The 18,229-nt window shown below is 37.9% G+C and overlaps 2 protein-coding genes across 12 annotated transcripts in view; both read left to right on the forward strand.

The window, feature by feature from the left end:
* LOC117212308 (tRNA dimethylallyltransferase) overlaps positions 1-538 on the forward strand; it is a 117,049-nt gene extending 116,511 nt beyond the window's left edge. For all 3 annotated transcript variants that reach the window (XM_033457018.1, XM_033457008.1, XM_033457029.1), the window contains exons 8-9: positions 38-223; positions 318-538. In XM_033457018.1, coding sequence (XP_033312909.1) covers positions 38-223; positions 318-485 — 354 coding nt within the window. In that variant the 3' untranslated portion in view covers positions 486-538. The remainder of the gene's footprint in view (positions 1-37; positions 224-317) is intronic.
* A 10,502-nt stretch (positions 539-11,040) lies between these two features.
* Positions 11,041-18,229, forward strand: part of LOC117212026 (collagen alpha-1(XVIII) chain) — a 344,311-nt gene continuing 337,122 nt past the window's right edge. For all 9 annotated transcript variants that reach the window (XM_033456469.1, XM_033456487.1, XM_033456509.1 and 6 more), the window contains exon 1: positions 11,041-11,794. In XM_033456469.1, the coding sequence (XP_033312360.1) occupies positions 11,784-11,794 (11 nt within the window). In that variant the 5' untranslated portion in view covers positions 11,041-11,783. The remainder of the gene's footprint in view (positions 11,795-18,229) is intronic.

The raw sequence follows: 18,229 nt of genomic DNA on the forward strand, positions 1-18,229 counted from the left end.
CGGAATTTTTGAATTCTGATTAATTGAACGATTGCAGGTACCGCCAATTTATACATTAGATTGCACTAATCTGGATCAGTGGAACAGTTGTGTGTACGAACCAGCTGTGGCAATAATCGAAGCTGTGCTTAGAGGGGAGAAACCTGTACAGAAACCTCTGAACGAGACGGTGGAAAACGAAAAATTTACCGACAGCAGCAACGAGGAAAGACATTATTGCAGAGTAAAATTTTTTCTTATATCTTTAATCATCGATCGTCGATATATGGTTATTGTTGGATTGCAAACAATTATAAGGTTGCGTTTCCTCTTGACAGATCTGCGACAGGATATTTATTGGAGATCATCAGTGGAACATTCATATGGGAAGTACAAAACACCAAAGAACTTTGAAAAAGAAAAGGAAATTGGAGGAACTAAAAAAGTTCGAAAAATTGGAAAAAGAAGAAGGATTAATAGAACAAATGATCGAAGAAAGTGGATGATAAAGTTTAATATAGCATTTCGTGTGCTATGATTCTACTTTGTGACATACATGTGACAGACAAAAAAATAGCTATATTTCATGCGCATATTTTGTATTGTATATAAAAGTGCTTGAAATATAATTTAATTCGTGTTATTGGTTTTTCTTTCTACGATTTCATCGTGTAAGCAAATATTTTATAAGGTAACGTAGGGAACTGGTTATCTTCTTCCGATAAGTAAGATTTCCTCGTCTTCCGTTATCGACTGATGTTGACTACTGTGTTGTGAATCGGTAATATCATCTGATGGTAAATGTTATAACAAATTCTTATTAATATTAATGTTTAAATGCTTCAATTATATATATTAGGATTTGTTTATGACTTACCACGACTAGCTTTTAAAATTATGTATTTTATTTATTTTCTCGAGAAGTTTCTTACCGGAGCTTTCGATCGGTAAGAAAGAGCCCTAATTTTTTTTAGAATTGATATATGTACGTTATATAGTTTCAAGCAAATCTGTATAGATGGCAACACGTGCTTTTATTAATCATATGGATAATTTCGGCAATATTTAAAATTCTTGAAACGCCTATTTTGTACACTGCATTGTCCTATTCTTTTGCCGCATTTAACTAAATTGCAGAACATTACCGTTTGTGTAATATTCGACCGAATCAGAACATCTCTTACACAAGACCGCAAAATGTATTCATAGCGAATTTATTATACAATTTTTATCATGATCGCGTGGCATTTCGAGATTGCGCGGTATCTACATTTTTAGTGCAAATTTAAAACCGACACAGAACAATCTGATTACGTTTAAATCACTTTTCCATCTTCGTCTTCCCATCGCATATTTATTTTCCATTAACAGCACCCTCTTTCAAACAGTACGCAACTTTATTTTCCTCAATCGTATTTCGTATACCGCAATAATTTTCCGTTCTTTGAAAAAGTCGTGGTTACTCGCCGATTCAGAAACGTTGCACTCCAGCCGTTCTTCTCCATCCGTTTCATTCAAGAATCACACTCAATCAGTGTCGATACCAGCTGCATTTGCCCAAGCTGCCGCAAATCATCAACCCCAAACCTCATACCTCCTTCACGGTCGACCCGAACGAAACAAAATTTCCCATTACCCGTTCGATTCACCGGCAGAAATAGCGTTTTCACGCGAGTTCTCCCGTCACGCGGAGGATTCGCGTTTCTCCTCGTTCGTTCCCTTGCGGAAATTCTCGTGTCTGCGCGCGACGTTTTGCCTTTATTAAAGCGGACGAACGTGGCGAGATGCGACAAACGTTTTGCCGGTCCGCTTGACGCCTCGTGGAATTACCACGGGGTGAAAGAGCAAGCACCCTTTCAGCCGGCCTGTTTTACGATTTCAATGATTTCAATTAACATCGGAGCCACCCTCGTGTACCTAGCGACCGAACGCTGTGCTCCTTTGGCCGAATGGTCGACGGCCCTTCGACCATTTGCGGCCTTCAATGCACCTGGGGAATGTTCGTGGTTTGGCGAAACATTGTCAAACGCACGTGTCTCGCGTTGCACGCGGGACTGTGCCTCGACTTCACTGAAACGAGCGTGGAACAGCGAACTGGCAGCGAATGTGGGACCAACGAGCGTCGATCAACCATGTCGCGATTTCCAGGAATGTTTCGAGGCTCGTGGAATTTTTTCTGCCGGTTGCAAGACGTTTTAGTCCAGGCTGATAAGTAGATTGCCGGTTGTTGCGCGTTTACAGCAAATATGGAGATGCAGAAACAAGCTTTTAATTATATTCGTAAAGATAGAAATTTGTATAAATATCCGCAGTCTAGTGACGAGTAGCAGGTAAAATTGTTTGTGCGAAGCTAAGTAATTTGTCTTGTAGTTCCTAAAATTTAGTTCTAAGCGATCTACGATTTGTAAATAAATTTTAACTCGTTATTAGTGGCGTGATATTCTACGAAAATATAGCTTCCACTTATTAAAAAAAAAAAAAAAAAGAAGAAAAGCAAAGAGAAAAGTATACATGGGTTTCATATGTCAGAGTATAGAAATGTATTGCTGAGAATATCAATTGAATATGAACTTACGACAGAAATCAAAAATTGACTCGATATTCATCGATTTTTAGTTGACTTTTGTTTACTCGTCTTGTTCATTTGCTTGAACTGTAATCATGTCGTTTCATATTTAAGATAAATAAGACGTAACTCGTTTTGTTATAACAAAGGAATATTATATTTTATACGAAGAAAATTACGGTGCTTCTGCTTTTAAAGAAGTAGAATTTAATGGGCAATTGAAACTCGCTTCGAGATATACTATTAACCACTAATTTAATACCATCCTTTATATCGTTGTGTTCTAGACTGCAATAATCGAACAACTATAATTACGCTTTAACCGCAACTACTTACAATAATTACTACTTATTTGCTCGCTGGAGTAATGTCTTAATAATCGTTTTAGCGTTAAACACTTTGTCTGTGAAATACGAAACGTGACAGAGAGTTAAGTGTATTTGATAGAGAAATATATTCGAAAATAAGGGATACAAAAGTGCGGCAATGGACGAAAGAAAAATATATGCGATTAAGAAATCCCAACTATATCGTCGGATACATAACGTTAAACCTCACCACTATGTTCTGTCTATCGTTTTTTCAATTCAAATGTAATTTTTGAATATTTCACAATATCTCGAGTTTGAGCAAAATATGAACGAATTGTCACGGCTATGCGTAATTTCTCGTCTCGATTTTACGTTAAATATTCTTTAGACGTTAGAAACGTTAAAAATTCCGTCTTTTTTATTTTCCTTTTTTTCCTCCTAGAAACGAGGACAAGATCGAAATATAAAAGATCGAGATTCGCAACAGGCTCGAGTCAAACCGCCCTCGATAATACTCTATACCGCAATTTATACGCTAGAACTTTCATATTGTGCGATTAAATCCTTAAAAACAGCAGCATCCACGTGAAAATAGGCAAAGACAAAAGAGTAGAGTGGAAAATCGTGACTCGATTCGCGAATAATTTTGCTCGCGCATGAGACGTTTAACAACGGAAGTACGTATACTCGGCCGTAAAACTGGTTTTGAACAGGCTCAATTAACTAGCTAGACGGTGATTTACGTCGGTTCATTTGGCTATCTAGCTGAACTGAAAGACAAGTGAAAAGAGGAGAAGGACGATGCACGAGGTATTTTCTAACTGAGCTCGACCAGATATCGGACGGCGATTCAAACGGCAACCTTGAACAGCCGTCGGATATGGAAATACATCGGCGAATGCCGTAATCGTGACATGCATATTCGTGTCGATACTTGTCTTTGAAGTATCGAGTCCACTTCGAGCAACTCGCTTATACGGAGCAACAGATATCGCGGTTCAACGATACGAGCAACGAACGAGGAATATGGAATTTTATCTGTGATCGAAATGCACGTTGTTAGTCTAATTAGAAAACCTCTTAATTCCGAACCTTTGCACGTTACAAGGAATGCGAACAATTTCTTTTCTCTGCATAAAAATACATTTCTTTTTAATTCGCCATAAAGATTTCTAATCGAAATAGAATGCTGCTTTTTACGATGCAAGATTTATACAAGATGTGGTAGAACGGTACATAGAATAATTACGTAATTAAAATGTCTTATCAAACGTTTTTTCATCTTTCGAGATAATTAAAGTATTTATCGCGTTGCCTGTTTTTATTTACTTTCGAGTAAAGTTATATTATATTACACAAACAACGACTAAATATATCTTAAATGAAATAAAGAAGAATAAAAATTGCACGAAGAAAATGGTAAAACTTAAGTTTTCTTCATAGAATAGAACATTTTAACTAAGAATGGCAGCGTAGCAAGGAACAAATTTTCATACAGTTTTACGTTCACCCTCCAACTCGCTTCAATTTTCGAATTTCTCTAATGTAAATTGTCAAAAGTCAAAATTTCTCTAATGTAAATTGTCAAAAGTCAAAGTTGCACGTGTTCGTTCGTAATCGAACTCGTCGAGTGTTGCTGGCGATTCGTTTCAGTCGAAGCAACGTACACAAGCGTGCATCAGACAGAATTGTTAATTAACGCGTGTCAAGTTAGGCACGAACAACGCGTCGGCTGCTTTCTACCCGGTTACCTCGTTTTTCCTCGTTTGTCAGTAATCTGTTAAGTACGATGGACGCCTGTGTCGTTCGAGGGAAAACAGGAATGCGACGTTAATGCAAGAATCGCGGCAATTCGCGTTCGTTTCTATAATGAGCCGTTTATTCAACTCGTTTAACTTCCTTGACGCTCGATCTGCGCTTAACACGGCGTAAATTCTTAGCGGCGTCGACGTTGAATCCTGATTCATGTTCAGTCGAAAAGGTAGTCATTCGCTCCCGCCGGAATATTAATTCGTCGTTTCTGTTCCTACTTATGTCGCAATATTCCACTGTTCGAAATTTCCTGGCATATCGCACTTGTATTTGCAATCGGATGGACGATGTTTGAATAAAAGATAGAATTTAGTTTAATGGACTTTCCTTACAGCGATCGTGTACGACATTTTTATCGGTTAAAAGATAATTTATCACAAGCTATGTACAGACACTGTAGATCGAAATAAAGTGTTTCGTCTTTCAAGGGTCAATATTTATTGGATATTTCTTTCGATACACGAAGTTCTTGTATTTATATTTGCCATCTTGCACGAGATAGCCGAGTCTCATTATTGGCAAGGAAAGTTTCGAAACACGACGTGTCAAAATATGCCTTGTTTGTTGGCAATCTATGTCTTTACACTTACGTTATTTAGTTATTTCTACCGCGCGTAATAATACGTTCGTTAGAAAATTTCAATAAACCGTTGGAACACCATCGTGATTTTCTCTATGTAAATATCGAAATACACGCTCCTTGTTGGAAATTTTCATTCTCCACGCTTCGATCATTTACTATTTCAATTTCTCCATTTACGTCAACTCTAACTCATCCTCGCGAACCTATCAACACGAACAAACGAGATATTCCGTGGCATAAAATCACGTGTCGCTGCATAAATTATACATCGTCGAATCGACGAAACCTTGAACGGCGATAAAACGGTCCCCGATGGATCTATAAAGCGACGCGTCAAAAGGTTTTAAACGGGCAACGGGTTAGAGGTGTTGCGAGCGACGTGTAATTAGATGTTGCCGCGTTTCCCGGCCACCCCAGATCGGCCTCTGTTCCGATACGTTCATTATGACCTTCGATCGCGACACGAGAAAACAATAAACCCCGTCCCGGTCATAACTGCATCACCGCGTCTATAATGCTCGATTATTCAGTCGGCTCACCGTTCCAGGCGCGTTATTAATAAACCTTGTGATGGTGTTGCGTGCGATCGATTGTTGGTAGGCAGACATCGTTTGCCCACCGATAAAGAATTCCAGTCAGCCGCGGTGCGAAAGAGAATCGAAACCGATGATATTGTTTATTAGCCCGTGCACGGTTTTGTGGCGAATTGATTAATCATGGGGACGGGTTGACTTTTTTTTCTTTCTTGCCTCAGCTTGTTCTCGTATTAGTTTCACGCGAAATTCGCGTGTTCGCGATATACGATTGTATTTCGTAAAGCAATGAAAGATATTGCGCGATTATTTAATGACTAATAATAATGGTTGATCGTCGAAGTCGTGAGTTAGAAACAGACTGCGGATTTTTATGCATTTAAATAAAATGTTCAAAGCGTTAGTATGTAATGTTGTAATATTTTCAGCGAGTGAAAGAATCACCTATGTAGGTTTCATTTTTCGTATTATATTTGTAAAAATGTGAATTGGTAGAAATATCCGTGGTCTAGCCTTAAATTTTTGTTCAAATAATTTCTACAATTTTATAATTTCTCATTGAATAGGAGAATTGGGGTTCTCTCGCACGATGAAATTCATATTACAAGAATTGCACATGTCACGAGTCACGAGTTATTCAGATTATTTAGTGCAAGATTGTAAAATTGTAAAAGGGAAGTTTATCTTGTCATTGCTACTGGAAAATAAAGCAAACGAATAGATAGAAATTATATTTTGACGATACGATAAAGAAGAAAAATATACGAATCGTTGATTCGTATTCCGTAATAAAAAATAAATTTGAGAAAATTCTAAATTCATAAGGAAATGATCGTTACGCGAAATAAATTTTCATTGTTGTTCACGGCGATTTCTTTATCTGAAAATACTGGACTGCAATAAAGACTTATTGTTTGCGAATAGACATCGTCTACCGTAGGATTTTTACCAAGTTTTCACGGAAGCTGGATTGACACTGTCGTTCATCTAAATAAAGAAACAAAGGTTTTTCATCAAGTGTGATTGTCCCGTTGATACAATCGTTCAGCGATAAAAGATTTTAATCACGACTGACGGTTTAGCTGGTGCCGAATCAATCGTAAAACGTGTCTTCTATTTCGTTTCGATGAATTCGTATTACGTTTCGTATGAATAATAGTCTTTAGTCGTCACAAATTATTCTTCTTATTTCGTTCTATAAACATAGAAGAACGAATACGAGTCGGTAATGTAAATAAAATAAATTACCGATTACAACTCATTTTGATCGTTTCATTAATTTTCTATATCTCCTATTCATAAATGGAGTATAAACAATTTTAATTTTAATTCAGACACTTGTATTAATGTTTACTACGTCATTCAGTTGGAATGGACTGATTTCTGTGATTTCAATTCAAATGATTCGTGTGATTGATTCAACGAATGGAAAAATTCTACAACACATATGTGCATCTATTCTAATAATTAAATTCATTGCTATATAAATGATATTTAATACTAAAGAGCTCTTGACTAAAACTTTTAAACTCCATTAATTGCATCGTTTCTAAATCGGACACATTTTCAGACGAAAGACGATAGGTTTATGAAAAGAAATTAATATTATTCGTGTTTTTGATTGCCTTTAACCCTTTGACTTACAACTTCGGGAATAGCCCGTAGTAGATGATCAGACCAAACGTAAATTACGGGCATAGCCCGTAGTACGATGATCGAGCCAAATATAATATATAATATAATATACAATAGCTTGTTTACGTTTTCGGACCAAAATTCTCGAACGTAAGTCGTAGGTCAACGGGTTAATACGAATATAATAATGTAGAAACTTTTTGAGAAAATAAATTATCCTGTGAAAAATTTTGATAATTTGGGTGACAGGTTGGTTCATTCTCTTCGGTTAAAAGACGAATATCATCGCCGTGTCGATTCTGCATTCCTGTCAACCGTTGAAAGCCATAATTCTCACTCACAATACTTTGTGACCTATATGCGTTTCTCGAAATCTCGACAGCGGTAAACGATAAATAACACGGTAAAAAATGTGAGTTGCATTCTGCATATATGAAACTGCTTTCTCAGTAGATTCGAAGATATCAAATTCGACGTGTATGAAAAGAATTATTCAAGACTTTTTCTTAACTTCGGTTATTTCTTGTTTAATAGCGATATACTTATATCAACAATTTTGAAAATTTTCTAAAAGGAACGCTGTTAAAATTCTATTATTTCGTTATAAGTCTCGTTTAATCGTTCTACGCTTTAATCGTTTTTCGCCGCTGTTTGATCGAATCACGTTGGATTCTTTTTTTAATTTTTAAAAATGGCTATCCTTTAAAGAAGATCGAACTCTATCTTCATGTTGTTTTTAATCTATGTGCTTCTGTTGCTATTTCTCTGAAAAGATTGCTGATTTTATGCAGAATATACTATCTTCATTACCCAGTCTCTTTTTGTCCAGTAACTTGAATCGGATAAATCAATTTTTCACAAGAATAGAAAATTCATCGAAAGATTGTGGACATAATTTGATTAAAAAATCCCTTAACGATATTTCATAGAATATTCCAGTCCAAGCGATGTCGTTATTTGTTAAAAACCTGTTACAATTCTTCTAGAAACTGACGCGAAGTCTATCCATAATCCCCGACGTTTATGGCAACATATTTAAAAATAATTACAAGGATGGTGCAGCTGTCGATCGCCATGTTACATCAACAACGTTTACACAGGAAGGAATCATCGTGAGTCACGCTAATATAACTCGATCACTGAGGTTTATCTTTCGGCTACAAGAATGAATGGTCTTGTGGACGTAAAGGCAGAAGATCAAGTTGGGAGGGCGAATGATGAACTCCCGTTATAGAATTCCGATTACAGTAGCGTTAGCAGCACGATCGCCGGAGGAGAAGAGACTTGTTTCTCTATCGACTCGAGTACGTCACGTCCGTTTTTAGACGTCTGTTTCTTCTTTTCAGATTATTCAACGAACGACTAATTCTTCAACGAAGCGATAATTCGTATCGCGTTTTCATTAATATTTAGTAAATCGTTATCGTGTATTAAAACATCGAAGTTGAATAGAAAGCTACGCTTTGATTCATCAATGAATCCAAATATAGTTTCGATGGTAATTGACTCGTCACGATAGTCGTTTTTATTTTATTCGCAAAACATTGTATAGGGAAAGTGTTTGAATACATTTGTCCCTTTGAAGACCGAACATTTTTCATATATTGATAAAAAGTTGCTTTTATAAAATATCTAAATATTACGAAATAAATTGTAATCGATATTTTTAATAATTGTATGTGTATATATATTTATTATTATTATCATTAATTAACTGATCTTCTTGAATTTTTTCTTACCAATTTTGTTACCAATTTGGTAAAAAAAATACATTTATTGTTTTGTTGTTTAATAATTTTTAAAGTACAGTGTTGCTTAATATCGAAAAGGTTGAGATTTTCGTAGTGTAAAATTGTATTAGAATAATTAAGATTAAAGCACTTCTGAGTATATGACGGCGTTATCGATGCGTAAAAATGTAGAACAATGTTCTCTCAATCGTCAGGTTCTGTGAATTGTAATCATTGGCTTCTACTCTGACACATGTCAGACAGATCGTACTCACATGTGAGGCAAAGCGATTGAAGTGGCGCAAACAGCAGGCCAATGTTATTTATACGGCGCCAATGATTTTATTGTTATGATTCGATTACCGCTCTTACATGGAAACAACATAGAAATTAGTTTGTTATCGCTTGTTTTCCTTCCTTTGATTGTTCTGTCTATACTGACCCAACTCTGCACTTTGTACCATTACGAATATGCTTTTTCGTCTTAATTCAATAATTTAAACGTTTAGATTAAGAAAGAACGTATTTTAATTTTTCAAAAAAATACGATTGAAGTTGAAGCGAAGAAATTGAAAAAATATAAACGAAAAGAAGATAAGATAAAATATTTTCTAACATATCTACCGTATTGTATATCGCTTCTTTCTTATTTCATTTTTACTCGTAAGTCTTTTGAATCGCTGTCGGTGTCATATCTTCTCTTTAATATTCCTATTTTGTTACGAATCAGATGACTCAACTTTTATTAATGCACGCGTTACGATTGTCAGAGCTATTGTACTTAATTCGTTATAAGATGCTCGTACACGTATTATGGATCATTAAGTGCCGTTGATACATATTCAGTGCCATTAGAAGAAATCAGAAATTAGAAGTGCCAGAGAAATCGTTTTTATACTTTTTTAAGCGAAAGAAATATTTATTGTATATCTGTTTTATAAATATATGTACTAAACTTCGTCAAATATCCCAAGTAGTACAAACAATTAGCTTATGAAATTTGCATTATTTATGAGATTTATATAACAAACTTTTTACCGTTGTAGGATTTATAAGATTTACAAGATTTGCTAATAATATCAATCCGATTATGCAAACAATTTCCACAACAATTCAATTAGGAAAAAAATTCTGACCGAGACATTCCAGACGATAATAAACCTAATTTACCGAAACTCATTACAATAAAAATTATCATCAACCTGGGTATCGCATTAATTCTCCTTATAATTAACATACACAGTTCCCATGCGAAACTCACGAAACGAGTATACATACACATAAACGCTAGGACCCAGCATCGATACCATCGATTCGCTATCGCTCTGAAACCACCAGATTCCTTGCAGGTCCCCGGTAGCCGGGAAAACCGGTGGAGCAGAAACACGAAGAGGAAAGGAGACGAGAGAAACGATCAAAGAAAAAAAAAAAGAAGAAAAAAAGGAGAAAAAGAAGGAAGCATGAAAATGTCTGGTGCAATTTCGTCGCGGTGGCGGGTTCACTAAAACGGATTTAGCCGGCGGCCGCAAGATGGCGACGCATTGCCCGGCGCCGGGCGTCGTGCCGGTGGCAGTCGCAAGGACGACGCCGTCGCCGCCACGTGGGGAGCGAATTTGAATCGGCCGCCACCGGTTGGTAGCTTCGTCGTCGACTTAAAGCCACGCAGAACAGCGTGGAGCTCGCTGGGCCTCCTGGAACCGTGACCCATACACCTTGACGACCGATCGTCGTTTCAACCCCTATCGCACGATCGCATCGAGTTCTTTCTTCTCAACATTTGGTTCGCGAACCAAGAAAGAAGGGTTAGTAGGTTTAAAATAACTATACCGGAGAATTGTTACACTTAAGGCTAAAACTATTATTGGTGATCTGTTGAGACAGGAGCGGAAAAAGAGGAGCAAGAGTGTGTATGGAGCAAGAGGAGAGGGAGAGAGAGCAGAAGAGAGACTAGATCAGCGTGACGACGTCTAGTACGACGTTGTGCCGGCAGCCGCGGAGTAGGAGGAGGTTAGGAGGGAGAAAAATCGAGAAGGAAGCGGCAAGTGTCACGAAGGGACTGTTGTCAGTGAGTGGTGGACCGTGGAGTCGATTGGGCTGTCAGCGGTTGCGACATAGCGAGTGGTAGAACGCGATTGGTACCTACGAGGATCTCGTTCTTACAGATTGTTAGTGAAAGCGAGGAAAATCGTTCGATACGACAGCGTGCGGTAACTATAGTGATCAGAGGGAGATCTTTGGTGCCGATCCGACCCGGAAGTACGTTGACCTTGCTCTTCGGCCCGACCTTGGAAATTGGCGCCACCGTCGGTCCCTTACAGTTGCGGCTATCGAGCTGAAATCGAGTGTACCTCGACCGCGTTACATTGAACTTCAACTTCTGCTTTCTTCGATCGGGTGATTTGATTGGTACTAGAGAGAGAGAGAGAGAGAGAGAGAGAGAGAGAGAGAGAGAGAGAGAAAGAAAGTTTAGACGATTCAGTGTCGCGGAGTGAACTTTTAAGAGTGGTAGCAGAGTCACCTTCAAGCAGTCGGAAGTTTAGCGGGTGAAATAGAAGACGGGTAGAAACGGTTTCGGGGGAGAGATTCATCAAGGGCAAGATTAACCACCTGTCAAGTCAGATGGAATGACTCAACATGCGGCCTAGGTGAGTGTTTACGTGTTATTCTTGGGAGATTTATCATCAGACTGCGGATGTTCATCTAAATTTGTCCTTTTACAGTTTAGTGAAATCTAAATAGGGATTTGGTATAATGAACATTTTATTTTTCGCATTTTGTATATTTTTTCTTCCATAATTAATTCTTCCATAAATCCAAAAACATCCGCGATCTATTTATTGCTCCATAAATATAATTGATTAATGTAGTTTAACACAATAGAGCATGCTCCGTATTCCTATTTTTTTCAATTTTGAGGGAATGTTGTTATACATATCACAAACAATTTAAAAGGATTTTTCATGCAAGGATTTATAGCCTTACGGTCCTGCCTTCTGGAAATCTTCACAGTTGCTCGCAATAAATAAATAGAAAATAAAAATAAGCAGGAAATAAGAAATAGATAGGTATAAAAAGTAAATAGGGAATACGATTCCATTCTAAAGAGACGGATTAGGGGTTTGAACGAGAACGAACGAGCCACAGGTAGGATTTGCTAGAAAGAAGGATAGGAATGCCACTTGACTGATTTCGCGGTTTCTCACTTCCACAAGTTTTCAACCCTCGTAAACGCGAGGACGCTTGTCGTCGCAGAGTGGTTTCTGCCTGTATAGTCGTTACAACTCGAGAAACCGTGAACGTAGGGTAGTTTCCCGTGGTTCAGTCGTAACAACCGAAGGAATCATGGGACGTGGAACACGATGGTAACGAGGTCTTGGCCGGTGATAAATCGACAGTCGTTCGTTCGTTGGAAAATCGGGTTCACAGACGTAATTCGGCCTTTATTTACGCGCCGCCATGAATGGAACGAAGGAAAGGCTTTCTTCGTTCTGGTCGTTGACCTCGAAATCGCTTTACGTTCTACCGGTTGTGTTTGCTCTTGCTGTCGCGTGTCATTGATTGCGTTGTCGCTTCGTAATTCTCGAGTCGTGTCGTCTTGCGGATGTTTGGAACACTGTACGCTCGAAACTATTCTTTTGCTCGTTTTTGCTCGATGAACGGGAGTTGATCGATGTTTATGTGACTGGATTCACGTGTACGCGGCTGTTACCGCTGTACAATTTATAATTCGTACGAGCATGAATATGTACGTTCGCGTTTAAATTGTGAGAAGGTAGAATAAGGTTGTTTCGAGTACGGTTTGGAGGAATAAATTAATATCGCGGTGGTCGATAAGTCAAGAAAATTGAGAAATACTGATTAAGAATTTGGTTGAATGTTGGTAGAATTTTAAGTAATATTTGCATCGAGGTATAATTAAGGTACACGAGTATTATTTATATAAATAGCATGATAAATATTCATTGTACTATAAATAAGCAAATTTAAAACATCGTGAATTTTTCGCTCCAACTAGTAATATGAAAATGATATTTTCATGGCACATTGCAATTTTATTCATAACGAAATCTAAATATTTAAATAACAAATTTGAAGATCCAATAATAATGATTCCACTCGTCGTCTCCCGATTAATAATTAAAATACGTATTTAAAATGTTTAGATGTCGGATTTAGTTTTATGTGAATTTGATCTTCTGCAGGAAAGTTAACACGTATTTCATTTCCTTCGTTTGAATTCACGAACGTATTACAAGTATAGAAATGAAGAAATATTCTTCTATTTTTCTTTTGTCGACTATGCCAGGTATCACATATTCAGTCGCACTTCTGGATAACCGGATCTGCTTCTGGAACACCCATTCTTCGTCTAAAATCTCTATACGTTCACGTATCGTCCCAACGGAAATTCAGTCGTCTATAATAATCGGGCTGGTACGTTTCCAGGAACGAGCCAGTCTCGATCCCATCAAGTACCTGCGCTTTGCGTTTCCTTAAGTCCTTTATATTCATTTAACAGTCATTTAAGCGCAGTCACACGCGAGTGCGCGATTTGTAAAAGAGGAAAGATATTTCCTTAAAGAACCATTAAATTTTCCACACGTCTATTTTGTTATATTTGAAGTAAAATTGAAAAAGAGACATTTGGTTTTTATTTTACGTTTCTTTTCGATAATTTATTAGCCAAGCATCTCGTTTATATAATTTTAATTTATTTATAGGTATTCGTAAATATTATGAAATTTATAGAAGAAAGAACTGTTATCGTAATGCCATAAGGGTCGATTTACAAAATATTTGCATTAAGTAGTGATGCGTATCTTCTTTAATATCTAGACACAGAAATCAAAGTTTATTCATATATATTTCCATATATGAATATTGAATTCGATTAATTTCTCCTATCCGGAATATTTTCATCGGGGAAGATTGCCGTAGGAAAGTTATTCTGCGAAGTGGTATGAAGAGAATAATTAATCATGTAGTGTATATGAATAATTTATTGTACCTTAATTTATTTAGAAGTTGAGCCTTAATCCGATAGGTTTCTGTGAATGGATCTAATAAATAAATAAATGGATGGATAAAATAAAAATGAATCAAAGGCGTATTTTTATTCCGAGACCATGATATTTGTGTACTCCATTCGTGACATTTATTTAGTATTCTTCGTCTTCTTAAGAGAGATCTCTTATTAATAGGAACGTGGAAGAATAGTATTTAGTAGTGTTCGGCGTATTATTTATTCGTATCGGTTTAAATCTGGCTGACCTCGTTGCAAAATATATCACGAAGAAGATATAGATTACGATAAAAGTTCATCGAAATGTTGCATTATTTCAGCAGTAGTTCAATGGTGTAGTATGAATTCTTTGAATTATATCAGTCACATTTTGAAACTATGTACTTTATCGCAGACTATAGTATAACATGATATGATAAGCAGCTTGTACTCAGTGTTGTGCAGTTTTATAAAAGACGCTTCGTAAGATATATTCAAAGATACAAAGATATTCAAAGATACTATGGGTAGGTGGTTGTAGTTTTTGCGAACAATTAGTATATTTACAGAAATTGAAATCATGTAATGTGTAGGTAATTTCAATGCTTCGAACACGACAAAATATACGCAGAGATACAATCATATATAAAATATCGAAAGCAAGATATATTTCATAATATCCAGAAAATACGAGATGCTTTTATCGAAGAATCGAGGAGATGCGAATTTCTTAATGTAATCTTTTCAAGTAGAATGCTGTTGACGATTTATCGCTGGCATCCTTGTCGTTGCTACGAAATTGATCACTGATTTAAAAGGAAGAGAACTCACACCAACTCATACAACTTCTCTTAAATGGGCTTACACAAACCTTCAGCTCTACAAACTTTCTCATTAAACCTTTCAAATGGAAGTGAACACGATCGACGTATCGAAGCCTGCCGAATTCTCTACTCAGACACTACGAGGAACACGATCATGCATCAGGAATCGTACGAGCGGTTGGATTTGCATTATGCAGTGTCACGAGCATATCGCGATGCGTTCACGCGTATATCTTGCCAACAAAAAGTATTATAAAGAGAGAGAGAGAGAGAAAGAAAAGAAGGAGGTGCAATGAACGAAAAATAACGCGCCAAGCCTTGGTTCGTAGGTGCATTACGCGATACGGTATTAATCCCGCTGGCCGAAGAGGGTCGAGGTGGCATTCGCACTTGCCGTGTTTTTCGGTTCGACGACATAACTCACTGTCGTTGCTCTTTTTGGAATTCTCTCTCTGGCCACCCTACTAGCGCGTCGAATGCAAACGAGAAAGAGAGGCAGAAGGAAGAGACAGAAGAATAGAAGGTGAAACAGAGGCAAGTGGGAAAAGTGAGATGGAAAAAGGGTGAATATAACGAAGAGAGAGATGAAATTGCGAGGGGATGAGAGAGGGGTGAAACACACGTGGCACGTGATGGCCGCGTGTTAATCCACGCGGAGTGTATTTACGAGTGCGTTCGCATTCGGCGCACGTGTGCCGCGGCAGCTTTAACTGGGAGCTCGTAAGCGCGACGCGGACTACCGTGTTGCGCGTTGTTCTACATCCAGTCGTAGATAAAATCTACGAACGTGTCGCGACCACTGTTCTTTCTTGCGCGCCAGCAAATGGCTGATTCATTTTCAGCCCTCGCGGAGGATTCCTCTCTCGTCGTGAATTCGTAGGATCGTTCCCATCGTTTGTCCCGGACCCGGTGTGCCCTCGCTTTCCCAGGATAGAAACGACTATTTTTTAATGCTTTTTTTGCGCGCAGATTATCGCGAATTTGTGTTCCAATTGTAACGGATCAGCTGCAGGATCGCGATTGTAACGATCCTTGTTGGAAGGAGTTTAGGGGAGAGTTTGAGGGTAGCGTTTTAAACTTTTATCTTTTTCCTATAAATTCTGAATTTTTTTTTATTTCGCGCTTGCGGGTTAGACTCTTCTAAGGCACGGCAATTGTGGGGTAATTCTTTTCCTACGTTTTTAATACTTTTCTTGCCATCAAACGAAAATACGAATTTGACGCGTGGAAGAGTTTGAAGAACTTTGACAGTTTCGTTTAAACAGACTCGATATCGCGTAACTCATTACTAACAATTTTATGAATTTGTGATTACCGAACATTGAATACTTTTGTCCGAGAGGAGACATATCTTCTGTTATAGTCAATCACGATGACAAATTTATCGGTAACAAGTTCGTATACACGTACCAACGTTCATATTTGATTTCCTGCTATGCGAAATTTATTCAGCTTATTTTCTTTTTCTGAAAGCAAGTCATTATCCCAGTTCTTAATACGTATCAATAAAATTATCACGTAACTTCGATCTAATTTGCCAAAGAACCACTTCACCGATGTTACAATTCCTCGCACGAAAGATCGAATGATACAGGGGAAAAAGTCAGAGTTGTTAAGTTAGTCATTGGAAATGCGAATTCGAAAAAGCGTTCGTTTCCCTCGTATTCGCGGCAGCAATTACAGTTCGAAAGAACGATTCTGTCGGTGTAATTCACTGTAAAATTGATAAAGAGAACGGCGTATTCGCGCTGCTGCTGGCAAAGGTTTCTGAAAGGGAAAGAATAATTTATTTCCATACGACGAGTCGCGAGGAACTTTTGTAGCGTTTTCTCGAGCGAAAACTATTCGAAAGTTCAACCGGTGTCGTCTGCTCCCATAATATACCGGCCAAGGTTTCTAGAAAATTGAAAATACCGATTTATTCATGGCTCTGTCTATTTTGCGCAACGGGTTAAGGGCGGAGAGAGTTTTGAAAACGATTCGGTGAACGTTGCCATTCCCGATACACGTGCGTCTGTGCATATCGGTATTAAATTCGAAAATGAAAACAGACAAATTCTGGATTCATCGAGATCCGCCGATGGATGGACTAATATTAGATCTAGCGGGTGAACGCGATAATGGCTTTGTTCGTCAGTTAACGCTATTCCAAACAGTTACGTGTGTTGAGCCTTAAAATGATGTTTCACTTTAACTGCTCTGATTTTTACGCGACTTTATTCACGGTGCGTTTAAATGTTTTATCTCTCCGCGTGTACGCGAAATCTCACTGGGAGATTCGCGGAGTGAAACATAAATCCTTGCAATTGTTGAACTCAAATGATTAATATCCTTTAACGGTATACAGTCGGAAACATTTACCAATATATAGCGCAATAACTAAGCTGTCGATTGATATCTCGTTTGTTGAAAAAGAGCAATTCGTTATAACGTAAATGGAGATTTAAAGAAATCATCGAATTCGATAATTGAGATAATACGAACGTTTCTCTGACTAACTGCATGTTTTCAAGCAAACTACTATATCATTAGGTAAATTACATTCATTCATACTGAAATCTATCATCAAGAAGAAACTCGCCGTGAAATTCTGTGTTACAACAATCGACCGTTCTATTCTAATCTTCGATCGAATAGCATCCACCTCGTATTTTCACAATAACTCGTTAACATGAGAGATACACTGCGGTACTCAGCATGCAATTAAACGCACCCTGACGCAACTGAAATTGCAACACGCAGAAATATCATCGAGCCTGTCCGCTTCTGTTAGAGAAAACGTTCGATCGTCGTATTCAAGCTTACCATTCGCTCTTTACCTCGTCGTTGGTCGTTTCACGACCATCGCGTATTTCAAACGTTCGTTCATTCTCGCTGGAAGATTGCGCGGCGAAATCCTTTCCTCGTCCGCGAACGTTCGTTTGTTCGATTCGATTCGCGTGAAGAGGAGAGGGAATTACTCGTAACGCGTTTCACTGGCGGAAAGAAGAACGAAAGGGCGGCGAATAAACGTCAGATTCAAAAACGGCGAATAAATGTGACGCGGAGGTGGGACACGAACGAGCAAGGACGTCTCCTTCGCTTTGACAAACGAAATTTCAACGCGAGCACAGACCCGTTAGTAGAATTTTACGATTGGATTCGGAAGAATTTCATGAATAATGAATGCTACGGGCGCGGGGGCGTGGCAACTATGAATGAAATTAATGGAGAAATTAAAGAACGTGAATGCATAATAGGCGGATAGAACTTGG

Source organism: Bombus bifarius, unplaced genomic scaffold (assembly GCF_011952205.1).
Source record: "Bombus bifarius isolate JDL3187 unplaced genomic scaffold, Bbif_JDL3187 scf7180000007970, whole genome shotgun sequence".
Classification (NCBI taxonomy): Eukaryota; Metazoa; Arthropoda; class Insecta; order Hymenoptera; family Apidae; genus Bombus; species Bombus bifarius.